Here is a 26895-nt window from a genome sequence, read left to right as displayed (position 1 = left end):
CCAACAACCAGATACGTTCCTCCATGGACGCTGCAGATACAGCTGCACGGACAATTAATACATCTGTAACTATCAGACGGCATGCATGGCTCCGAACGTCTGGATTTAAACCAGAGATTCAACAAGCAGTTCTCAATATGCCTTTTAATGAAAAAGAACTGTTCGGTCCAGAAGTGGACACAGCGATTGAGAAACTCAAAAAAGATACGGACACTGCCAAAGCCATGGGCGCACTCTACTCCCCGCAGAGCAGAGGGAATTACAGCACATTCCGTAAAACGCCCTTTCGAGGGGGGTTTCGGGGTCAAAGCATACAAGCCAGCACCTCACAAGCAACACCGTCCACTTACCAGGGACAGTATAGAGGAGGTTTTCGGGGACAATATAGAGGAGGGCAATTCCCTAGAAATAGAGGGAGATTTCAAAGCCCCAAAACCCCTACTACTAAACAATGACTCACATGTCACTCACCCCCTCCACACAACACCAGTGGGGGGAAGAATAGGTCATTATTACAAAGCATGGGAGGAAATCACTACAGACACTTGGGTTCTAGCAATTATCCAACATGGTTATTGCATAGAATTTCTACAATTCCCTCCAAACATACCACCAAAAGCACAAAATTTAACAACACACCATTCCAATCTCCTGGAGATAGAAGTGCAGGCACTATTGCAAAAGAATGCAATCGAATTAGTGCCAAACACACAAATAAACACAGGAGTTTACTCACTGTACTTTCTGATACCAAAGAAGGACAAAACGCTGAGACCAATCCTAGACCTCAGAGTAGTGAACACTTTCATCAAATCAGACCACTTCCACATGGTCACACTACAAGAAGTATTGCCATTGCTAAAACTACACGACTACATGGCAACTTTAGACCTCAAGGATGCTTATTTCCATATACCAATACACCCATCGCACAGGAAATACCTAAGGTTTGTATTCAAAGGAATACATTACCAATTCAAGGTACTGCCTTTCGGATTAACAACCGCACCAAGAGTCTTTACCAAATGTCTAGCGGTAGTCGCTGCACACATAAGAAGGCAGCAAATACATGTGTTCCCATATTTGGACGACTGGCTAATCAAGGCCCATTCGTTCATACAGTGCTCAAATCACACAAATCAGATCATACAAACCCTCTTCAAACTCGGGTTCACCGTCAATTTCACAAAATCCAAAATTCTGCCACGCAAGGTACAACAATACCTGGGAGCCATAATAGACACATCAAAGGGAGTAGCCACTCCAAGTCCACAAAGAATTCAAAATTTCAACACCATCATACAACGCATGTATCCAACACAAAAGATACAGGCAAAGATGGTATTACAACTCCTAGGCATGATGTCATCATGCATAGCCATTGTCCCAAACGCAAGACTGCACATGAGGCCCTTACAACAATGCCTAGCATCGCAGTGGTCTCAAGCACAGGGTCACCTTCTAGATCTGGTGTTAATAGACCGCCAAACTTACCTCTCGCTTCTGTGGTGGAACAACATAAATTTAAACAAGGGGCGGCCTTTCCAAGACCCAGTGCCACAATACGTAATAACAACAGATGCTTCCATGACAGGGTGGGGAGCACACCTCGATCAACACAGCATACAAGGACAATGGAACGTACATCAAACAAAACTGCATATCAATCACCTAGAACTTCTAGCAGTTTTTCAAGCACTAAAAGCTTTCCAACCAATAATAGTTCACAAATACATTCTCGTCAAAACAGACAACATGACAACAATGTATTATCTAAACAAGCAGGGAGGGACGCACTCCACGCAGTTAAGCCTGCTAGCACAAAAAATTTGGCATTGGGCAATTCACAACCAAATTCGCCTAATTGAACAGTTTATACCAGGGATACAAAATCAACTCGCAGACAATCTCTCTCGAGATCACCAACAGGTCCACGAATGGGAAATTCACCCCCAAATTCTGAACACTTATTTCAAACTCTGGGGAACACCTCAGATAGACTTGTTTGCGACAAGGGAGAACGCAAAATGCCAAAACTTCGCATCCAGGTACCCACACAAACAATCCCAAGGCAATGCCCTATGGATGAACTGGTCAGGGATATTTGCTTACGCTTTTCCTCCTCTCCCTCTCCTTCCTTACCTGGTAAACAAACTCAGTCAAAGCAAACTCAAACTCATATTGATAGCACCAACTTGGGCAAGGCAACCCTGGTACACAACGCTGCTAGACCTCTCAGTGGTACCCTGCACCAAATTGCCCAACAGGCCAGATCTGTTGACACAGCACAACCAAAAGATCAGACACCCAGATCCAGCATCGCTGAATCTAGCAATCTGGCTCCTGAAATCCTAGAATTCGGGCACTTACAACTTACCCAAGAATGTATGGAAGTCATAAAACAAGCAAGAAGGCCATCCACCAGGCACTGCTATGCAAGTAAATGGAAGAGGTTTGTTTGCTACTGCCATATTAATCAAATACAACCATTACACACAACTCCAGAACATGTAGTGGGTTACTTGCTTCACTTACAAAAATCTAACCTAGCTTTCTCTTCCATTAAGATTCACCTTGCAGCAATATCTGCATACCTGCAGACTACCTATTCAACTTCCCTATATAGAATACCAGTCATTAAAGCATTCATGGAGGGCCTTAGGAGAATTATACCACCAAGAACACTACCTGTTCCTTCATGGAACCTAAATGTTGTCCTAACTAGACTTATGGGTCCACCTTTTGAACCCATGCACTCCTGCGACATACAGTTCCTAACCTGGAAGGTGGCATTTCTCATCGCCATTACTTCCCTGAGAAGAGTAAGCGAGATTCAGGCGTTTACTATACAGGAACCTTTTATACAACTACACAAAAATAAAGTCGTCCTAAGGACCAATCCTAAATTTTTGCCAAAGGTTATTTCACCGTTCCATCTAAATCAAACAGTGGAACTTCCAGTGTTCTTTCCACAGCCAGATACCGTAGCTGAAAGGGCACTACATACATTAGATGTCAAAAGAGCATTAATGTATTACATTGACAGAACAAAGAACATCAGAAAGACTAAACAACTCTTTATTGCATTTCAAAAACCTCATGCAGGAAACCCAATTTCAAAACAAGGTATAGCCAGATGGATAGTTAAATGCATCCAAATCTGCTACCTTAAAGCTAAACGACAGCTGCCCATTACACCAAGGGCACACTCAACCAGAAAGAAAGGTGCTACCATGGCCTTTCTAGGAAACTTCCCAATGCAAGAAATATGTAAGGCAGCCACATGGTCTACGCCTCACACATTCACCAAGCACTACTGTGTAGACGTGTTATCCGCACAACAAGCCACAGTAGGTCAAGCTGTATTAAGGACATTATTTCAGACTACTTCCACTCCTACAGGCTGATCCACCGCTTTTGGGGAAATAACTGCTTACTAGTCTATTGCAGAACATGCGTATCTACAGCGACAGATGCCATCGAACTGAAAATGTCACTTACCCAGTGTACATCTGTTCGTGGCATCAGTCGCGGTAGATTCGCATGTGCCCACCCGCCTCCCCGGGAGCCTGTAGCAGTTTGGAAGTTACCTTCAGTTATCTATATATGTATCATCTCAACCTTAAATAGGTGCATACTTAGTCACTCCATTGCATGGGCACTATTACTACAATTCAACTCCTACCTCACCCTCTGCGGGGAAAAACAATCGAAGATGGAGTCGACGCCCATGCGCAATGGAGACAAAAGGAGGAGTCACTCGGTCCCGTGACTCGAAAGACTTCTTCGAAGAAAAACAACTTGTAACACTCCGGCCCAACACCAGATGGCGAGCTATTGCAGAACATGCGAATCTACTGCGACTGATGCCACGAACAGATGTACACTGGGTAAGTGACATTTTCATTCCTGATGGGGGTCTTGGCAAGTGTCTCTGGCTTCTGTCTGGATCGCAGGAAACGTTTGCGGGGTGGTTCTCCTTCTGCAGGGGGAGGGGTGCTGCTGGCCTGTGAGTCCTGTGGCAGGGCCTCCTGTCCACTAGCGGTAGTGGAAGTAGAAGGCTGTTCAGATGTCTGGCTAGTGGCAGGGACCCGCTGTTGTGAGACTGCGTCCCGCATAATATTGGCCATGTCTGCCAGCACCCCTGCTATAGACATCGGGGTGTTGTTGATGGCTTGCAAGTCCTCCCTGATCCCCTGGTGCTGTCCCTTCTGCAGCCGCCTGTTCTCCTGCACATTGTCCAGGATCTGGCCCATTGTGTCCTGGGAATGTTGATAGACTCCCAGGATCTCTGCAAGTGCCCCCTGGAGAGTCAGTTCCCTGGGTCTGTCCTGGGCACAGCAGTCCACCCAGTTTCCCTGTTGGCCTGTGCCTCTGTCCCCTGAACCGTGTGCCCACTGCCACTGACCCCAGGTCCCTGATTGTCTTGGGTATGAGGTGTGGCCTAGGGTCCCTGTAGAGGTAGACACAATACTGATTGACGTGTCCTGAGGACAGAAGTGTGGGTACGCTGGGTGGATGCTTTGGTGGTGTTTCCTGATGGGGGAGGCTCTGTGGTGTTGTGTGTCTGAGCCTGGGTAACCAGCTGTCCAGAGGTCGCTGATGGGCCAGGTAGGTCATCCAGATCCTGAAGACCAGAGTTACTGTCATCACTGTGGGCCTCTTCAGTTGGGGAACTGGATAGTGCTGGCACCTTCTCTCCACTGACATTGGCTGGGGTACCTGTGGAGATGTAAATGATGTGTTACGGTTTCTGTGTCTGACATATTGTGCATCCGTGACTTGCACGCTTTGGTTGTATTTGACCTGGGTGCTGTCCTACAGCGTTGACCCTGTCCACGATTCTCTGCCATAGCTCCATCTTCCTAGCTATCGATATTTGCTGCACCTGTGCTCCAAATAACTGTGGCTCTACCCTGATAATTTCCTCCACCATGACCCTTAGCTGCTCTTCTGTGAAACAGGGGTGTCTTTGTGGTGCTATGGGTGTTGTGTGAGGTGTGTAGATGAGGGTGTGTTGGGGTGTGTGATGTGGGGTTCGTGAGTGGTGTATAGGTGTGAATAGTCTTTGGTTCTAGTTGTGTCAGTGGTCTTGATGTCTCTCTGCTGGCAATGGTTTGAAATAGTAAAGGGTTATGGGTAATGTGGATGTGTTTTATAGTGGTGTGTGTGTGGTATGTTTATGGATGTCAGGTGTGTGTTGTTTGAATTGTCCAATGTGGTGGTGTTTTGTTTGTGTATGTCCGTTTTGAGCGCAGCGGTATGTACTGCCAATGGTTTACCGCCGTTGATTGTCCGCCGTGGTGATTTGTGGGTCATAATGTGATGGGCGTTGTTGTGTTTGTTGCAACTTTGTTGGTTTTGATACCGCCAGTTTATCACTGACCTTTGGTCTGGCGGATTTGTGTATGTGGCTGAATACTGACAGATTGGTGTGTGTATGTCATAATATGGTGAATGGATATCGGCTGTAAGTTGGCGGCAGTCAGCATGGTGGTAAGTGGTGTCGTAGTTTGGACTCTTGCTCTAGACAAGACTGCTGGTTTAAGGATGACAGTACTTATGTTTGTAGGCGTCTATGCCTATCCTACAACAAGTTGCAACTGTTGTCCCAACTCTTCTGGCTCACTAGCAGCACCTCACCAAAAACCCAAACAGTAAAAGGTGATTTGTGGCAGCCTTTACGCAGGGACTTAAAAGTATGACATCTCAGGGAGTGTCGTGGTTAAACGGAGAGTATCCCTTTCTCACAGATATATCATGGCTCACAGAAACACAGGCAATAACAAAGATGCAGTAAAGTTTTTATTTAACACAACTGCAATCTTTGATATTTTGCATGGGCTGCAATGATTAGGATAATGAACAGTGCAAGAAACATAATTGTAAAAACAAGAGTCATTATTATGAAGGCCCCCGCCATCTTGCCATAACATGAAAAGACATAAGGTGCATAATATGTCCTACTATCCTACCATAATAGGCATAACATCCTACCTAAAGGAGAGCTGGGTATGTTAAACTTCATCTGCCAATGGCATGTGCATGAGAGGAGCCCCCAACCCTTGTTACCTTGGAATGAGGTCTCTATCTCAGACTCCGTAGGGACACAAAGACTGGGTCAGCGACAAGACGACGTGCAGCATCGATATTAGCGATTTGCCGATGCCCTCTGGTCAGAATCCCTCTGATTATCTGTCTAAAGTGTGATGTATTTATACAGATCTACTTGGACCCCCGACATAGGTGTGTTCCCAAACAATAGATAACAGGCATGCTTGGGGCGGCAATTAATATAAACAATTCCCTCGAAAGCATAGAGAGGGAAAGTCCCTAAGTGTGAACACCTACTGTTTGTTTGTCTTTGTTACTTGATCTTGATGCCTTAACGCAGTGGCACTGATAATGTAATTCATAACAAGTGGCCTACCTATAAACAAGGCAGCCATCTTAGAAGAATTAAATAATTAAATGGGCTATGACAGAGCAAGCTAAGCAGGTTAAAAGTTACTAGGTGACGGGGGCATGAGTCTGCAAGCCAAAGGCTAAGCTAACTCCTGTTATCCCATTAAAACAAACTAGCATTCACTACAGTGGGATTTATCCCCAATGTCATAATGAGGGCCCAAGCCTTTTTGGCCCTGAGACTTCAGGAAACAGGAGGCAAGCTCAATCCATGCTCTTGGAGAGCACTACTCAGCAAAGTCAGAGGGCAGCAGGGCAACAGCAAGGCAGCAGTCCAGTTGAGTCCTTTTGGCAGCCAGACAGTTCCTCTTGACAGGTTGCAGGTGTAGGTCCAGAAGTGTCTGACTTGGTGGGGGTCAGAGACCCAGTTTATATACCCAAAACTACCTTTGTAGTGGGGGAGACTTGAAAGAGTGGTTTTGAAGTGCACACGTTCCCCTTTTAGTACAGGTCTGTCTGCCAGGGTCTGAGGAGGGGGTTTGGCAGTCGATTGTGTTGAAATATAAGTGTCAGGCCCGCCACCCTTCCAGCCCAAGAAGACCCATTCAGTATGCAGATGAGTGCAGGTGTGATTGAGTGTCCTGTGTTTGTGGTTATCTGGGTGAAATGCACAAAGAAGCTGTCAATCTGCCTAGCCCAGACGTTGATTGGAGACAGGCTGTAAGGCACAGATGGATTTTAAGTGCAGAGAAATGGTCACTTTTCTAAAAGTGGTATTTCTGAAATAGTAATGTAAAATCCACCCTTACCAATAAGCACGATTTTCTATTACCATTTTGGCCATACTAAATATGACCTGGTTTCCCCTTTCTGATCAGAATCTACCATGTACAAAATGATATGAGGGTAGCCCTAATGCAATCCTATGGAAGGAGCAGGTCTCACAGTAGTGGAAAACGAATTTAGTAGTTTTCCACTACCAGGACATATAAAACACCCATGTACATGTCCTGCCTTTTACCTACATAGCACCCTGCCCTATGTGTTACCTAGGGCCTACCTTAGCGGTGACCTGTATATGGATAAAGGGAGGTCTAGGGCTTGGCAAGTACTTTTAAATGCCAAGTCGAAGTGGCTGTGAAACTCCACACACAGTCCTTGCAGTGACAGGCCTGAGACATGGTTAAGGAGCTACTTGTGTGTGGTACAACCAGTGCTGCAGGCCCACTAGTAGCATTCAATTTACAGGCCCTGTGTACATGTAGTGCATTTTACTAGGGACTGACAGGTAAATCAAATAGGCCAGTTGGAAATGAACCAATGTTTAAGGGAGAGAGCATATGCACTTTAGCACTGGTTAGCAGTGGTAAAGTGTGCAGAGTCCTAAAACCAGCACAAACAGTGTCAGAAAATAGGAGGGAGGCAGGCAAAACGTTTGGGGATGACCCCCTCAAGGCTGTCAGGACTAACAATCACTATGCTCTGCATAATCCAGTTATCTACTAAGTGGCAGGCATTTTTGTTGGCTTTGAGCATTTGCAGCTGTAAGATCTATTGTCCTCCATCTTGCCTTATATGTTGCTGCCATCTTAACAATTATTTTCTCACAATCATGTTCAGCAGTGAGGAACAGTTCAACGTCAATTAAAAATATTTGGACCGAAAATACAGAAACAATTTGTTTTTTTGGTAGCAAATTGGTTCTATTAAAATTTATTTGTTTTTTTCTGATTATTATAGGGTGTAGGAAAGTGCTCCTTTTGTTATGGTCACCCCCACACACAATTGTTGCCTGATATTTGGTGTGTGCTGGGATCCTGCTAACCAGGCCCCAGCACCTGTGTTGTTTTCCTAAACTGTTCCCTAAGTCCCTTGTAAAAGGTACCAGTGGTACCAAGAGCCCTGTGACCAGGGAGGGTCCCTAAGGTCTACAGCATGTATTGTGCCACCCTATGGGATCCCTCACAAAACACATGCACACTGCCATTGCAGCAGGTGTGTGCTGGTGGGGAGAAAAAGGTAAAATGGATATGCCATCCCTCTCTGGATGCCATGCCCACAAATCACTGCCAGTGGCATAGGTAAGTCACCTCCTCTAGCACGCCTTATAGCCCTAAGGCAAGGTGCACTATACCACAGATGAGGGCATAGTTGCATGAGCAGTAGGCTCTACAGTGTCTAAGTCCATTCTTAGACATTGTAAGTGCAGTGTGGCCATGTTGAGTACATGAGCTGAGAGTTTGTCATCCCAAACTCCACAGCTCCATGATAGCTTCACTGAAGGCCGGGAAGTTTGGTATCAAACTTCTCAGCACAATACACCCACTCTGATGCCAGTGGAGGATTTATTGTACAATGCACCAGAAGGGCATCTTAGAGATGCTCCCCTAGATTTTACCCAGCCCTTTAGTGTAAGGTTGACCAGTCTGTGCCAGCTTGCCACTAAAAGACAGGTTTCTGACCTTATGGGGTGAGAGCCTTTGTGCTCTCTGAGGCCAGAAACAAAGCCTGCTATGGGTGGTGGTGCTTCACGCCTTCCCACTGCATGAACTGTACCACTTAGCGGTGAGCCTCAAAGGCTCCGATGTCCTGTTTCAGTGCCCCAGGGCACTCCAGCTAGTGGAGATGCCCAGCCCTGGACAAAGCCTCACTTTTGGCGGCAAGACCGGCAGCAAAATTAGGTAAAACAAGGAGGAGTGACCCCTCCAGCTAGGACCACCCCAAAGGTGTCCAGAGCTGAAGTGACCACCTTCCTGCAGAATCCTCCATCTTGGTTTGGAGGACTGGGACCAGTAGTGTTAAAAATGTGCCCCCAAAGGGAGCTGGCACAGGAAGGGTGTAGCCACCCTAAGGGACAGTAGCCATTGGCTACTGACCTCTGTAACACCCCTAAATCTAGAATTTAAAGTCTCCTCTGAACCTAGCTCATCAGATTCCTGGCAACCTCAAGAAGAAAAGAAGAAAGAAAAGGACTGCTAAGCCGACCCCAGCAGAGAAGACTCCAGATACCAACTGACTTGGCCCCAGCCATTCAGGCCTGTCTGCAGCTTCAGAAGCCCTACTACAAAAAGGCGATACATCCTGCAGAACCAGCAGCCTCTACAAACCCCTAAAGGACTGTCTGCCCACCAGAGGACCTAGAACTCCTGAGGACAGCAGCCCTGTCCAGAAGAACCCACTATGCACCCGACACCCACAGCCTGTGTCCGGGTGGGCCACCGGTCCAGAGCAGGTCCCCAGGCGATTCCAACCTTGTGTCCCCTCCTGGCCAACACTGCAACTACTGCAGCCTAATTCTAGAGGGAATCCCCACCAACCGCGAGAGAACCGGATGAAGACCCCACGCCCAAGGGTACCCCCTAACTTAGGGGAATTCGACCACGGGTCCAGCAACTTTCAGGAGGCGGCCCTCTTTCTTGTCCAGTCTGTAGTTTCCCCGAACCGACCACCTGGACCCAGCCTGCAGCATCTTTGTGACCACCGGGGTCCCCCTATTGAAAAGCACTGGGATCCCGACGCTGTGTTTGCACCCTGCACCCGTCCAAGGGTTCCCCTTAGAGGTAAGATAGTGGCAAAATTAGATCATTCTAATGCTCTATTTTTTGGTAGTGTGGTCGAGCAGAAGGCTTATCAGAGGATAGTGTTAAGCATTTGTTGTACACATACAGGCAATAAATGAGGAACACACTCAAAGACTTAACTCCAGGCCAATAGTTTTTATATAAAAAAAATTATGTTCTTAATTTATTTTTAGAACCACAAGTTCAAGATTTGAAGTAAATCCATAAAATGCAAGGTAGTCCACACAGGCAAGTAAGAAACTTTGAATTAGAGCAATAACATATACAGTTTTTGTTAAAATGGCAATAAGCTACAGTTCCTGGGGGAGGTAAGTGTTGGTTAGATTGTGAGGTAAGTAAGACACTTACAAGTCTCAGTTCCTGGGCATAGGCAGCCCACCGTTGGGGGTTCAAGGCAACCCCAAAGTTACCACACCAGCAGCTCAGGGCCGGTCAGGTGCAGAGGTCAAAGAGGTGCCCAAAACACATAGGCGCCTATGGAGGACAAGGGTACTCTGATTCCAGTCTGCCAGCAGGTAAGTACCCGCGTCCTTGGGGGGGCAGACCCGGGGGGTTTTGTAGAGCACTGGGGGGTCAGGGGGACGACACAAGTTGGCACACAAAACACACCCTCAGCGGTCGGGTGCAGTGTGCAAAGCAGGCGTTTGGTTTTGTATTGGATTCAATGGAGGGACCCGGGGGTCACTCTAGCGGTGCAGGCAGGGCACAGGGGGGCTTTTTCGGGCCAGCCACCAGCTGGGCTAGGCAGAGCATCGTCTGGGGCTCACTCCTGCATTGAGGTTCGGTTCCTTCTGGTCCTGGTGCAGTGCTTGGTCCAGTCGTCGGGTCCCTTGTTACAGGCAGTCGTGGTCAGGGGGAGCCTCTGGATTCTCTCTGCAGGCATCACTGTGGGAGTCATCTTAGGCTACTCACAGGGTCGCAGTCGCATGGGAGTCCTCCCTGTGGTGTTGGTTCTCTGGATCTCGAGCCAGGGGCGTCGGGTGCAGAGGGTGAAGTCTCACGCTTCCTGCGGGAAGAGTGAGGTCTTTGAAAGTTGCAGAAAAGTTGCAAGATTGTGGCTGTTTCTTGAGCAGAGCCGCTGCTCATGGGAGTTTCTTGGTCCTTAGGTTCACTGTAGTCCTCTGAGGCTTCAGAGGTCGCTGGTCCCTGTTGGATGTGTCGCTGTTGCAGTTTTTCGAGTCAGGAGACAGGCCGGTAGGGCTGGGGCCAAAGCAGTTGTCGTCTTCCATCGTCTCTGCAGGCTTGCAGGTCAACAGTCCTTCATCTTAGTTCAGGTTGCAGAAATCTGGTTTCCTGGGTTTTTGGGTGCCCCTAAATACTAAATTTAGGGGTGTGTTTAGCTCTGGGAGGGCAGTAGCCGAGGGCTACTCTCCTGGAGGGCGGCTACACCCTCTTTGTGCCTCCTCCCTGAGGGGAGGGTGGCACAGCCCTAATCCTATTTGGTAAATCCTCCAAACTTAAGATGGAGGATTTCTAAAGGCAGGGGTACCTCAGCTCAGGGCACCTTAGGGGCTGTCCTGACTGGTGTGTGACTCCTCCTTGTTTATCTCATTATCTCCTCCAGCCTTGCCGCCAAAAGTGGGGACAGTGGCCGGAGGGGCGGGCATCTGCACTAGCTGGGATGCCCTGTGGCGCTGTAACAAAGGGTGGGGGTGAGCCTTTGAGGCTCACCGCCAGGTGTTACAGTTCCTGCAGGGGCAGGTGAGAAGCACCTCCACCCAGTACAGGCTTTGTTCCTGGCCACAGAGTGACACAGGCACTCTCCCCATGTGGCCAGCAACTCGTCTGATTGTGGCAGGCTGGCAGAAACTGGTCAGCCTACACTAGAAGTCGGATTGGTATTCAGGGGGCATCTCTAAAATGCCCTCTGGGTGTGTGTTACAATAAATTGCACACTGGCATCAGTGTGCATTTATTGTTCTGAGAAGTTTGATACCAAACTTCCCAGATTTCACTGTAGCCATTATGGAACTGTGAAGTTCGTGTTTGACAAACTTCCAGACCATATACTCTTATGGCTACCCTGCACTTACAATGTCTAAGGTTTTGCTTAGACACTGTAGGGGCATAGTGCTCATGCACATTTGCCCTCACCTGTGGTAAAGTGCAGCCTCCCTTAGGGCTGTAAGGCCTGCTAGAAGGGTGACTTACCTATGCCACAAGCAGTGTGAGGTTGTCATGGCACTCTGAGGGGAGTGCCATGTCGACTTAGTCATTTTCTCCCCACCAGCAGACACAAGCTATGAGGCAGTGTGCATGTGCTGAGTGAGGGGTCCCCAGGGTGGCATAACACATGCTGCAGCCCTTAGAGACCTTTCCTGACATCAAATTTACAAGGGACTTATCTGAGTGCCAGGGCTGTGCCAATTGTGGAAGCAAAGGTACAGTTTAGGGAAAGAACGCTGGTGATGGGGCCTGGTTAGCAGGGTCCCAGCACACTTTCAATCATAACTTGGCATCAGCAAAAGGCAAAAAGCCTGGGGGTAACCATGCCAAGGAGTCATTTCCTTACAGCATGAAGAACAGTGTTTTCAAGAACATTCTTTTTCTGTCATATTAAAAATAGTGACAAGCAGTTATTTCTACAGTATTAGTTTATTCCTGAGAAAACAGTACAGAGCAGGAAGAACAGTTATTTGAAGAACACTCGTTTTCTATCAAATGCAAAAGGTGAAGAGCAATAATTCCTAGAACATTCGTTTTAGCCATTAGAAAACTGTAAAGAACAGGAAGAGCAGTTATTTCAAGAACATTTGTTTTAGTCATGAGAAAAATGTAGTGCAGGAACAGCAATATTTTCTAGAACATTCTTTTTAGTCCTGAGGAAACTGTGTAGAGCAGGAAGAGCAGTTATTTCAAGGACATTCATTTTCTGTCATGTGAAAATTGTGAAGAACGGGTTTTCTCCTACAATACTCGTTTCAATCAAATACAGTGTGCCGAAGAAGAGGAAAAGAATATGAAGACAGAAGTTGTATAATCTCATACCAAAAAGCTCCATTTAATTTAAGATTTAATTGCAATTTTTACCATTAACGTCTCTCTACACTGGGGTAGGCCACACTAAAGGTTACCTTTTATAAAGAAAAGATTATTCCTAATTAAAAGAAATAGAGAAGGTAGGACTTAGTTAGCTAGAGTATTAATGTTTTGCTTTATCTTACAGCTCTGGTAAAATAACCACTGGGTCCTCAAAAACAGCAGGCAATGTGATAGACTAGCGCAGAGTAGAGGATGAGGCAGTCCCTTCTTTCATCCCCAACCCCTTTCCCCTCTAACAGTTTTTTAGTCTCCAGATAAGAATATAATTGGGGACTGAGAACTTTAGAGGGCCATTGCGTTCAAGGCGTCATTCTGCTCCTGTGAAGATTTGCAATATATACCGCTCGTGACATTTGCAGACCCACCTCCGGGGATGGTATACCTTGGGTATCTATTCTGAGGTAAGGAACCTGCAACTAGAAGTCTCTGTCAGATAAGCAAGTATCTTATCTTCTGTAACGAATTATCTGGTAGAGACATAATCTAGTGGCAGTTCACTTACCGACCCACGCATCCTCCCCGCTCTGCGAACTCATCTCTAGGGAGAGGGATTCCCTTTCAGGGCGCTAGTTCTGGCGCACCAATCTCAGTGTTCTTCATGGCTCTGTGATTTTGGCATTGAAAGTCGTGAAAAGAAACTGATGTCAGTGAGCCGGGATGGCGCCTATATATGACCATGATGCCGTCTACGGATGCTGAGTTGACCTATGGCACTTGTCGGCGTATGAGTACTGCTTGAAGAAAAATCTCCGGATCCAGTCTGACACCTGGGGGAAATTCTAAGGTAAGGAATCTGCAACTAGAATATGTCTTTACCAGATAATTTGTTACTGAAGGTAATAAACTTGTTCTTTTGGGCAGTCCATCACCACTGGAGTGCCTTCGAGCCCCTCATAGTCGGAAGGTTCCTCTTCGGGTTCCGCACCGGCGACTTCGGCCTCGGAGCCGAGGGACACCCATAGATCCACTCCTGGATCCGGACCGAAGTCGGTCGTAGCACTCTGACCTTCCCCAATGTTGGTTCCGACACCTACGCTCCCGGTGCCCCACCCACACAGGCAGCACCATCTTCATTCTTATCCCTGATTCTGACTTGATGCCAATTCCGATGCCGGTTGGAGCTTTGCCTCCTATGTCGGATCCTGAACCTTATGGACTAGGCTACAGTGATGAATGGTGGGGTCGCTGGACCCTTTAGAATACCAGCTCTTAGGAACCTGTGGGCTGGCATACAGACTTGGGCGAAGCCAGCAGAGTGGGTACTTCTCCAGATACTGGCAGGCTTTCTCCCCCTACTGTGGCTACGGAGGAGGGAGCTTCCTATTCTGTGGTGGTGATAAGAGCAGTGGAGGTCCTAGATTTGGAGTTGCCTTCGGTGGCCGTCGGGAGTAACCTGACAGAGTTGCTTAAACATCAAACTTCTTCCTCCTCTGAACCCTTGCTCCCATTTAATGAAGCTCTCACGGATGTCCTTTTGGGTACCTGGTCCAAACCAAGAACTGGGGCTCCTGTGAAAACGGCAATTGCCCGCTGCCATTGCCTCGCTCCTGGGGACCAAAATTTTCTTACAGAACACACTACCCCTGAAAGCTTGGTTATCCAAGCCTCTACTTCCCAGGGCACGTTCCATTCAGCACCTCTGGATAGGGAAACCAAAAGGCTGGACACATTTGGGGAGAAGATTTTTTTCTTCCACCAGCCTAGCATTGTGGTCCGTGAACACTGAATGCCTTTTGGGCTGTTATTCCCACACACTGTGGGATACGGTTGCACATGTGCAGCCACAGGTCCTGCAGGAGGCCCAGGCTGTACTCTATCAGGCTGTTGCTGATGGGAGAGACACATCAAAGTTCACCATCCGTTACCGACTGGACATACCCGACTCGCTAACCAGAGTGGTTTCATCGACAGTGGCCCTTAAGTTCCACACCTGACTGAGGACATCTGGCTTTTCGTGGTATGTCGATGCTACTTTAATGGACATGCCCTTCGATGACACCCGTCTCTTCGGAGACGAGGGAGACTCAGTGTTTGGGGCTGGCTCAGCTTATGGTTTACACCTATGGTGTGTGACCCTGTACTGAGCCCAGACGACCCTTGGTGATAGTGAATAGGTGTCCAGAAAGCAGAAGCTCTCTAGGGGTAGCTGAGTCGAGCAACTGAAGCTTATTCAGGAGGAATGTAAAGCACTTGCACTACCACGGGAGTCAGACAGTAACTCACTCACAAGAACCACACAAGTGTGGGAAACTGCCCCTTTTGTCATGGTTACCCCCACCTTTTTGCCTGATTTTGATGCTAAGTTGACTGAGTGTAAGGTGGTATCCTGCTAACCAGGTCCCAACACCAGTGTTCTTTCCCTAAACTGTACCAATGTTTCCACAATTGGCACACCCAAGACACACAGCTAAGTCCCTTATAAAAGGTACCAGTGGTACCAGGAGCTCTCTGACCAGGGAGAGTCCCCCAAGGGCTGCAGCATGTGTTGTGCCACCATAAGGGACCCCTTACCAAACACATGCACATTGCACTAAAGTGTCAACTTTTGAAATTGAAAAGTTTTACTTATAAAGTACGTTTGATATATGTGCCTGATACAAAATAAGAACTGTACATACCCTCAACAAAATCCTCTTGGTTCTAGAAATAAAGTAGCAAAATATGTTTGCTACATAAAAACAAAAACATTAGCCTGGAGTTAGTTATTGAGTGTGTTCCTCATTTCTTGACTATATGTGTACAACAAATGCTTTGCACTGCCCTCTGATAAGTCTAACTGCTCAACCACACTACCACAAAAGAAAGTATTAGTTTATCTACATTAGACGCTGTTAAGCCCAGGGGAATCCCTTGACTTTGTGCACACTATACCTCATTTGGTAGAGAATATACAGAGCCAGCTTCCTACAACAAGTGTAGCAAAAATAGAGGATTCTTTATTACACCACTAACTACTAGACTAACATTGGAGATATCTAAACACAATATATACACAAGATAACCAACAGAAATAGCATAAAATGTACACTGGGGGGGGGGGGTGCAGGGGGGTGAAGGGGGGGGGCTTGGGGTCAAGCCATATACTAAGTAAGTGCAATACTAAATAGAGAACCCAACCACGGTAAGTGTGGTAGTTAGCTAGGTGCTGGGGGTAGATGAAAACACCAGAGATAAGTACGGTAAGTGTAACCATCGACCACGTGCAAGGTAGTTACCTACCCAGTCGTCCCATTGACTAGGGGATAGTGGTTGGAGCTTGTGTGATTCGACCCTTTCCAGTGGACCCTGAGAAACCCAACAGACAAGAGGAAGGTTTAAGGGTGCCCCCACCCGAGGATACCCAAACGAAAGGAGTACCTACACCAGGGGATCTGGAAGCAGAGGGGAGAAGGGACTCTATCTGAAGTCAGTGGAAGCCTTGGATTGTCCAGCTGCTGTCACAACCCGTGGACCATGTGGGTAGAACCCAGGGACGGATTCCAGGCGTGGAAGACCTGAAAAGGAAGAAGAGAGCGTTCAACACTCTTGGATGTGCCCAGCTGGTGCAGGTGGCAATGCCCACCCTCCTAGAGCTGAAGTTCCTGCAAGTCGGTGAAGGAAGAAGTCCAGCTGCAGGGTCCAGGAGCTGCAGAAGATCCCAGGAGTCGCCTACTAGCTGTCCCTCGGTGGTCGCTGGATTGCCGGAGGGTCAGTGACCAGCAAGGTCACTAACAAGCACTGGTGATTGCAAGCAGGAGCTGAAGATGAATTTGCAGAGTTTTGAAGACCACAAGGACCCGGAGACTTTACCCTTAAGGGGAGTCAGGCTAGCCCTCAGCACGCAGGAAGGCTGGCAAAAGTTGGAGCCCCCACGAGTGACCCACAGGTGATGGACACAGGGAGTCACAAAGAGGCTTCAGCAGCACAACAAAACAGAAGTTCCACGTCGCAGGAGTTGGAGGGCATAGGCTGATCTTCGAGTTGCAGAGTGCCAGGGGGTAGGTGCTTCTTGGTGCCTGAAGATCTCCTTGAGTAATAGTCAACAAGGAGCAGGGGTCCCCAGTCTCCTAAGCTACTCAGAAGACGAGCAGGATCCAGAGGAAGCCACAGATCCACCACCTGTGATACAGAGCCTTCAGGATCCGTGGGACGGCAGACCCCACCAGCCAGTCGATGTTGTCTGTGGATGCAGGGGAGTGACTTCTTCACTCCAAGGGAGATTCCTTCATGCTTCCAGGTGCAAACAGAGTCCTTCTGATCTCGGAGGATGCACGTCCTTTGATGTTGTAGTGTTCTTGCAGGATCCGGAGAAACAATGTTGCAGTGGGAGTCTTCTCACCATAAGCAGACGTGTTTCGGTACCAAAGCAGACCAGCAGCAGTTCCAGAGGCCAGGAGCTGAAGATGTCTTGCAGAGAGTTCCTTGTAGAGTCTTGCTTGACAAATCTAAGGACCAATCCTTGGGGAGCCCTTAAATAACCCTAGAAGGGGGTTGGTGACTCTCTGAAGTGACCCACCTATCAGAGGGGATCAGGGACGTCATCTACCTGGCCTAACCAGTCAGATGTCTGCCCATTTTGATTTCAAGATGACAGAATCAAGTGCCCATCTGGCAGAGCTCTATGCACCTCCTGAGAGGAAGAGCTGGACAGGGGGGTGGTCACTTCCCTGTTCTTTGTGGAGTTTCACGTCAGAGTGGGAACCAGGGGTTCCTGAACTGAAGCAAACCAGATTATGCAAGGAGGGCACCAAATGTGCCCTTCAAAGCTATCTGGTGGGGCTCAGAGGCCACCCCAGCCCTTAGACACCTAATGCACAGGGTGGGGTGGCCACACCTCTCCCTTGCAGGAAATCCTTTGTTCTGCCTTCCTCTGCCTGAGCCAGGCTCACCAGGAGGAGGGAGGAACAATGCCAGGGGTCGGCAGCAGCGTGGTCTGGCAGCCAGACCCCGTAAGGCTGCACAGGTAGAACTGGGGGATCCTCTAAGGAACCCCTAGAGTACAGGGGATATGCAATTAGCAGTTGAATCAGCGTATTAACATGATTCCAACTTGTTTGATACCAAACGTGCCTAGGTTTGGAGAAGCCATTATGGAGTTGGACCACTCATGTTGACCAGTGTCCACTGCATATCTTAAGATGGCTTCACCACACTTACAAAGCCCAGGTAATGGAATTTGGGGTTTGTAGGGGTACCCATCTCATGCGAGGGTACGCTCGCGCTTAGAGACATGTACCCTGCTCTTGGGCTGAAGGGCCTTCCGTAGGATTGCAAGTGTCTAGGTGCAGTGACCAGGATCGGTGGTGAAAGGGTGCATGCACCATTTGACGCAGGCTGCAATGGCAGGCCTGCAGACACAGTTTGAATGGGCTCCCATGGGTGGCACAATACATTCTGCAGCCCATGGGAGACCCCTGGTGTACCAATGCCCTGGGTACCTAACTACCATGTACTAGGAACTTACGTGGGTCCACCAGTATGTCGATTGTGTGTGTAAAAGATTTACCAGCAATCAGATTTAGAAGAGAGAGCACAGTCACGGGAGTCCTGGTTAGCAGGGTCCCAGTGAACTACAGTCTAAACACACTGACATCAGGCATAAAGTGGGGGTAACTAAGCTAGAAAGATGCACTTTCCTACACTTGGCGCTCAAATGCTGCAAAGATTCTCGTGCTATGGCAAGTTTCTTGGGCCTTGCAGTGACCCCTCGTTCCCCTCAATCTGCCTTTTACCCCTTCCGTGGCAACTGAAGGGGCCTCTAGTCATGTCCATTCCCTGCCAGCCACTGCGCGCACTGCCCAGACAGCATGGGATCCACCGACCTTGTAAATCAGGGATATTGGTCTGGCCAGCCCACCACCTCCAAATCCCCCCTGCCACCCCACCACAGCAGCAGCCTCTAAACCTTTCTAGTATCCCCTACCTAGGGCCAGTTGGAGTCAGGATTCACCATCCCCTGCACCGCTGGCAATCCATCTTGTCAGACAGGTGGGTTTTGTAGATAGTCCGAAGGGGCTGCTCCTTCCCCTTCGAAGCTACCCCTGTATCCGTGCCACCTTCCTACAGTCTAATGACAAAGGATTCCTTGTCCCTTCTCTTCGCGGTAGTTATGGCTCTCTTGGCCAAGGGAGCCAAAGACAAGATTCCCGTTCCAGAAGTAGGTCGTGGTTTGTATTCCTGCTACTTACTGGTCCCGAAAAAGGACAAGGGCCTCCACCCTATCCTAGACCTTCGGTCCCTCAATCTCTTCCTCAAAAAGGAGAAGTTCAAGATGCTCTCTCTCGAAGAGATTCTATCTGCCCTGGACCCAGGAGACTGGATGGTAGCTATGGACTTGCATGATGCTTATTTTCACGTCCCCATCCTGCCTGCCCTAAGATATTACTTGCGGTTACCATGCTCACCTTTGGCTTTACCAGCACTCCTCAGTTGTTCACTGCGGTGATAGCGGTGGTCGCAGCTCATTTGCGCAGATCAGGTGTTTCAGTCTTCCCCTATCTCAAAGACTGGCTGTTGAAGGGATGCTCACCCCAGTCTGTTGTCTCCCACCTCCAGACTACTTCAGACCTCCAGCAATCTTTGGGGTTCACTATAAGCAGTGAGTCCAGGACATTCAGGCTATGATACCGATATTTCATCCTGGATCCTGGATTTTGGTGAGAATGACCCACAGGCTGCTGGGTCTCATGGAATCCTGCTGGTGACACATGCAAGGTGACATGTACGGTCTCTGCAATGGGACCTGAAGCTCCAGTGGACGCAGCATCAGGGGAATCTATCTGAAAAGGTCTTGATCTCGGAAAGAGCTGCAAAAGATATGCAGTAGTGATTAACGAACCGCGATTAGGTCAGAGGCAGATTCCTCTCTCTTCCTCAACCAGATCTGACAGTAGTAACAGGTGCGTCACTCCTGGAATGGGGCAGCCATCTTTGAGAGGTGGAGATCAGAGGCATCCGGACTCTCCATCAACCTGTTGGAGCTCCGTGCGATCCGGCTAGTATTAAAAGCATTTCATCCCTCTATCAAGGGAAAGATGGTTCAGGTGTTCACGGACAACACCACTGCCATGTGGTGCTTCAAGAAGCAAGGCGGGGTGGAGTTGTGGACCCTTTGTCAGAAGGCTCTGCGCCTCTGGACATGGCTGGAACAGCAGGGCATATCTCTGGTGGTTCAACATTTGGCTAGCTCTCTGAATGCCAGAGCAGACAAACTCTGCTGAAAATGTCTAGTGGATCATGAATGGCGTCTCCTTCTGGAAGTGGTGCACAGTCTTTCAGCATTGGGGAGAGACTTGGTTAGATCGGTTTGCCTCCGCAGAGAACGTGCAACATCAGCAGTTTTGCATGTTGGAGTTTCTAAGGTGGCAACTGCTTGGAGATGCTTTTAGTCTCAAGTGGAACTGAGGCCTCTTGTATGCCTTTCTGCACATATCACTTTTGCCTAGAGTTCTCAAGAAGATCAAGAACGACAGAGCTCCAGTAATCCTTGCGGCTCCGCACTGGGCATGGTGAGTCTGGTATCCTGAGCTGCTAAGCATGTCCCATTGATCCTCAGATCAGACTTCCCCTTTGCGAGGATTTTCTGTTGCAGCAGCAGGTGAGGGTTCTGCACCCAAACCGGTCCAGTTTCTGCCTTCTTCCATGGAGATTGAGTGGCATCAGTTGACAGCTTTTGAACTTCCTCCCAAAGTCTGTAACATATTCTTGTCAGCCAGGCACCCCTCCACCAAAACAGTATACGCTAGTCATTGGAAAAAAATGGTGCAATGTGCACAGACAAGTATATTGACCCCCTTTCCTGTTGTTTGTCCTTTCCCTGGCCCAGCAAGGCTCTGCTGTGGGCACTCATAAAGATTATTTGTCTGCTATTTCTGCTTTTTTTTAGGTTGCCTGATCAACCTTCTTTGTTTAAGTCTTACACATCTTTTAATTCCATCCCTATTCATTTTTCCCCAATGGCATCCGAATATGGTTTTGACATTTCTGATGTGCTCTCCTTTCAAGCCTTTCTACAATTGTCTTCTCAGGCTTCTCACATTGAAAACAGCCTTATTTGTTTGCATTACATCTGTCCGCAGGGTGAATGAGCTGCAGGCGTTGTCATCTAAGCTGCCCTACCTTTTCATGTATCCTGACAAAGTGGTGCTTTGCACTAGGACCTCCTAGGGCTTCCTTTTTGCCAAAAGTGGTAACGCCCTTTCATGTAGGCCAATCCATAACCTTGCCTACTTTTACGCACCTCACATCTTCTAAAAAATTTTACAAAATGGAGAGACTCCGCCACCTGGACCCAAAAAAAGTATTGGCATTCTACCTTGATCGTACAGAAGAGTTCTGGGTGAATGATCTACTCTTTGCCTGTAATATGGGTGTGAAGAAAGGTCGACCAGTCAAGAAGAGGACCATCTCCAGATGCATCATACTCTGTATTAAAATGTGCTTCCCAGTGGCCAGAAATCAACCCCCTGAAAGTTTGCACACTCATTGTACCCGAGCTACACCTGAAACCACTGCTTTAGCACGTAGGGTTCCAGTCCTTAATATCTGTGAGGTGGCAACATGAGCGTCTGCACACATTTACGAAACACTACTGCCCAGACAGTCAGGTCCGTAGGGATGGACACTTTGCCCGTTCGGTCCTGCAGGACTTACTAGTATGATCTTGGTTTGCACACCCACCTCTGGGGATGATATTGCTTGGGTAAGGTACATCTGAGAGAGACTTCTAGTTGCAGATACAAGTTATTTATGCTCGGTAACGCCTTATCTGGTAGAATCAATATCTAGTTGCAGATTCCTTACCAACCCACCCATCCTCCCTGCTTTGCAAACAGATTACTAGGGGTAGGGACTTCTCTTTCAGGGCCTTAGTTTTGATGCTCCAGTAGTCAGTATTCTTTATGGCGTCAGTGTACCGGGGTGGCTACTATATAAGAACCACAACATCATATCCAGCACAGAGGATGATGGACGTAGAGCCGATCGACACCACCTAAAGGCATGCGGGGGTACATCAATGACCTTTGTGCTATATGTAACTTAACATATCCATTCTGTTGTACTTACCACTGTATGTAACCTACCTGTCAAACCTAACCTTACCACTTGTACTTACCAAATCAACTACTTATACATACTTAACCTTTCACACCTTCTTTACTTGTTCTTCCATACCTACCATAACTATTCTATTCTAACTATAGTAGCAAGCCTTTCATACCTACCATATATATCAACCTTACATAAGCTATCGTACCTTACCAAACTCGTATACCTAATATTGCACATCTGCCCTATCATGCTTAAGCTACCATACCTACCATAACTACCTACATTAATGTAAGTACCCAACTACACCTACCACATGTAACCTAACATACCTACCCTACCATAATTACCGGCCTAACATACCTAACCTATCATACTTAACATAGTGCTCCCTCTTCAGTGTATATATCTGGCATGTCCCCTGGTTGCTGATTTAGTGAAAAAGGATAAGGTTATACCTGTAGGACCACTAGTAATGGCTTAAGGTCCTGGAGACTGCATTATAAAAGTGCTGATTGGAGCTTTGACCGGAATGAAAATGTGAATACATTTGCTTCTTTAAAAACAGTGAGACCTATTGGCTTTGCAACTTCTTGTTATTACTTATAGCAATACAAACAAAAGTCTTGGTTTAAAACCAACACTAACCAGTTGATCAATGCAATGTATACATTTTCTTCACCCTAAAACTGACTCTTAACTAATAACCCATCTCATTACGAATTCAACTTGTTAATAACAGTTCACACTTTTGCAAATTTCGAATATGGAAAGTAATGGCATACTGTATTAAGCTTCTGCAGTTTTTCAGCCATGAAGGGGCAATAAGTGTGCCACATATCTACATTAGAAAACCTACTCAAGTTGCTGTATGGAGTTGTTGCAGACTTAATTCTGTTTAACCTTTTATCAGCATTCAGCTCCATTGATCGTTCATTTATTTTGGCTCTTCTTTACTTCCTTATTAAGATTTGGTGCTCTTGAAATGGATTGCAGTCTACCTATCAACCTCTCAACAGGTGACATCAATGCTCCGATCTGTCTGCTTCCAGCCCTCTTACTTGTGGATTCTCTGGTGGTCCTCCATAAGCCCTGTCCTTCAATACACGTGCAGCCACTGATTCTCCTAATCACCTTAACCCTTTTCTCTTATGCTACTTATATTTGACTTATATTGAACCTAAATGGTGATCTTAGTGTAGAAGATTTATGATTTAACACCTGAATGTGGGCCATTACAAGTTGAATAGAGGGTACTCTTTTACCCTGAACATACAGATATAACTGAAGTAATGGGCGTGAGGGTTCATTTGACCTTCCGAGTCCCTCGTGGTGGACCTCAAGTATGGGTAAGTTCCTGACTCTGGCCAATATCATGCGTTATCAGTAGGCTTGGTAAAGATCCTAATTTTACCCTGACAACTAAACACAACAAAAGAAACCTGCTTTTTGGCCTTCTGATGTTTCAGACATTGTGCCGTGCTTCCTGATGCTGCCCAGATACTGGTGGTGAACGCAACCTTATTAGTTTGCACCTTGGCCTACCTGGTTGTGTAAAACATTGGTCCACATCATGCAGAATGCAGCAGCTCCTGCATCATTCTTTGAGAACTCATATATCCAACTATTTGATTGAGCTATGCAGGCTTCCCATTAAAAAAAAGATTGCCTTTAGAATGCTCTGTTTTGCCCTTCAGCTTCAGAATGAGGAATCCTCAATTTTTACAAAACATCCGCTGAATAGGGCTCAAAGATCCTTTACACTAAATTTTCCTTTTTTGTCATCTACCCACAAAGTCACAAATAATATCTTGCTTCTGTCTAGTACCTGTTGAAGAGAGTCTCCCAGACATAAAATCGGAGTTAAAACATGTGGTGATGTTTGTTCTGCAGTGAGATTTAACATTACGCAGAAAACAATGGCCATCTTTTTATTTGCAGTTTGTTGAGAAAATGCTTCAAAGTGACATAATGGGATGCCTAAGGTATGATGTAAAGGCATTCGTGAGACGTGGTTGTGCAGTATTGTTTTCAGTTTCTTATACTTTTCACCAAAAAGTTGTTCCTGGCACTGGATGGATGCGGATTGAACTGTGGGTACATGTTAGAATGCAGCTGAAATAGCTGTTGTTGATCCCTTGATATCTTACGCCTTGTACCATTGCCTTTTTATGTTCCTCCTACTGCTTTCTAATTTTTGTTTCAAATTCATGTCACTTGTATTTATTAGACATTTTAATATTTTGGAAAGGAACTTCATAATATGAAAATGATTTACTCAAGATGTTTGAGAAAGTGTTCTGTGTTTTCAGTTAAGCATTGAAAGATTATCCATGCTGCACTATATTTGTTTTATTTATTGAATTATTGTATTTATTTTTCAACAAGATTTCAGTAGCTGGTGTAGTCAGTTCATCTGAAACTATGCAAGAGAAAATGTTGAGCAATGATATCAAAGACCAGGAATCAAGATCAAGGTAAGTGTTGGTAGAATAGCCTGTGTATTTTCCCATTTTCTTTCCACCTTTCTAATGTCTGTAGTTTGTTTTGAAAGGTTGTATTATATATGCAAATGATGCAGCACATTTTAATTACCACTGTTTGTTTAATTACAAGTCACACTACTTGATAAGACAGACCAGTGTAACCATCATGTTTTTGGTGTATTTATACCATCTGCAGCTACTGCTAGGAGTTTTTTGCTCTTAAGTAAAATAGTTTGCTTGCGGTAGTATCCCTCTCTTTTATGTATGGCCGCTAGGTAATGCTGTGTAGTGTCTCCTACTTCTAAAAACTTTGGAGTTACCTGCATCTAGCTGTCTTTCACCTTTCCGGCTCTCTCATTACTTATACATCTTCACGATTGCATTGAGATATCATAAACAGCTTACTTAACAATTCGGTTGGCCCATGTCCCCCAAGATATCCAGACAGTTATGTCCAAAAGGATAACACAAAAGAGATGAGATATTTTCGAATGTGTGTGATTTACCTATGACATTGTTTCACCCGATTGTCCGCTAGCTGAATCGTCCAATCTCGATAATGGGTGGTACAGCATTTGCTCTCTTGCATCTACATTTGCAACTCTATTTCTTTGTTTCCTGAGTATTTGCATAGTTGTGCTATCCTGCTTTAACTTTTAGAGAAGCTCAATGTGTGTTTTTGGGAAAGTAGTTCAGCTTCAGGTCTTGAGGTTCATTTAGGTAGATTCTGCATATGACAGACTGCTTTATTTTCAAATAATGAAAAACAGTACTGAAACATCTGTCTGACTGTCGGTCTTCCCTTGAGAATACTTGCCCTGCACTCAATACTCATCACACAATATACTGAGTTCTTTATGACTGTAAAAGAATGAAATATTCCCATGCACAAGGCTAGAAGTGCAGTAGCGTTTTATATAGGGTTAACCCCATTTGTTTCAGGAGGTTCTCCAGTATACAACAACCTTTTTAAACCTGACTATGTACTGGTTCTTTTAATAGCGATGGAAGGCCTAAAGGGCTAGGCTTCAGAGGAGGAGAAAATGAAAGAAACGGCGATCATCGCCCTAGGCAAGGCTTCAGAGGAAGGCTTAGCTGTGAGAGCTCTGTGAGCCCGTTTAAAAGCGAACCATGGGGTCAACTTGCTTGATGGCATCCAAGTTTTCAGCCAGGTCTTGTGAAATTCAGCATTCAAGGACTCCTCAGCTCCCTTGGTTGTTTGGCCTCGATCGGTTCTCCGCATCTTCCGTTGTTTGCTGGAGCTGATGGGTACGCATGAGCAGGTGATTCACCTTAGTCTTCAGTTCACTGACCTCGTCTTCCACTGACGAAATGCATGTCTCCGCCTCCGAGATCCGGTTTATGGTATTTTTGAGATCCTGTCTAAGCAGAGCCATATCCACCCTCACGTCCCTGATTGTATTCTCCACTGCTGCATGCGAACTCTTTATCGCCTGGAGATTTTGTTTGTGTCGTATCCAGCCCGGGTAGGATGAGGCATAGTGTCTCCTCCTTGGGCTGTAGTTGGAGTCGTAAAAATGACAATTTGTGCTTGGGAGGAGGGAAGTTTCAGCGGTTTGTCTTTACCCATCCTGAGTGGCTTGTTAACGGTTGTAGTTAGATTAGTGTACATTTTGGCTTCTAGTGACGGCTAGATCACTGGAGGAGATCAGGTGCAAGTGCCCACAGCATTGATTCCAACAGAATTGTGAAGATCGTCAGTCTCATATGCGCACTAGCCAGAGTTCCAGCACCCCCGTCAGAGACTGTCACCTGTTAGACCTACAGATCAAAGTGTCAGGTCGAATTTAATTGCATGCCAGTCCATGTCCATTGTGCTTGGTTGCCACTGAGCGCGGGGTAGCCACAGACCAGACCGCTCGCTGTTGAGGACAAAAGGCTGTAGATCACGAATGCACAGGTCTGAATGAACCCTCTGCCGAGCACCAATGGTAAGCAGCAACCCAGTTGCGGAGAGTGCAGGACATATCTTTCAAGAGGGCCTGGTTGTAGCCGGCGATGTCGTTGGTCTCAGCCAGCATCCTCCATCCCGTGAAGGAGGCCCACCTTCCAGTCTGCCCCCACAAGAGGGAGCCCCCACAAGGTTTCAGCCGGAGAATGGAGGATTTCTTGTTAGACCCCTGCAGTGGCGCACCTCTAAGGGTCACACGCTATTCCACGTGGTGACCATGCTCCACAACCCAGGGTCTCCAACAGGGAAGTCGGCCGTTTCATTCAGTTTAGTTCTCCCTGGTGATCGAACCACTCCGGCGGCCCCGCCCAGGCCCGTACATCACAAGACGCCCACACCCAACTTCAGAGGTGCAGGCTATGCAGGCCCAGGAGTCATGGAG

The 26895-nt window shown here is 47.0% G+C and overlaps 1 protein-coding gene across 2 annotated transcripts in view; it reads left to right on the top strand.

Moving 5' to 3' along the window:
- Window positions 1-26895, top strand: part of BDP1 (BDP1 general transcription factor IIIB subunit) — a 1097554-nt gene that overhangs the window by 240836 nt on the left and 829823 nt on the right. For both annotated transcript variants that reach the window (XM_069224223.1, XM_069224213.1), the window contains exon 15: window positions 24444-24532. In XM_069224223.1, coding sequence (XP_069080324.1) covers window positions 24444-24532 — 89 coding nt within the window. The remainder of the gene's footprint in view (window positions 1-24443; window positions 24533-26895) is intronic.

This window comes from Pleurodeles waltl, chromosome 1_1 (assembly GCF_031143425.1).
Source record: "Pleurodeles waltl isolate 20211129_DDA chromosome 1_1, aPleWal1.hap1.20221129, whole genome shotgun sequence".
Taxonomy (NCBI): Eukaryota; Metazoa; Chordata; class Amphibia; order Caudata; family Salamandridae; genus Pleurodeles; species Pleurodeles waltl.
This window is presented reverse-complemented; position numbering and strand designations above follow the sequence as displayed.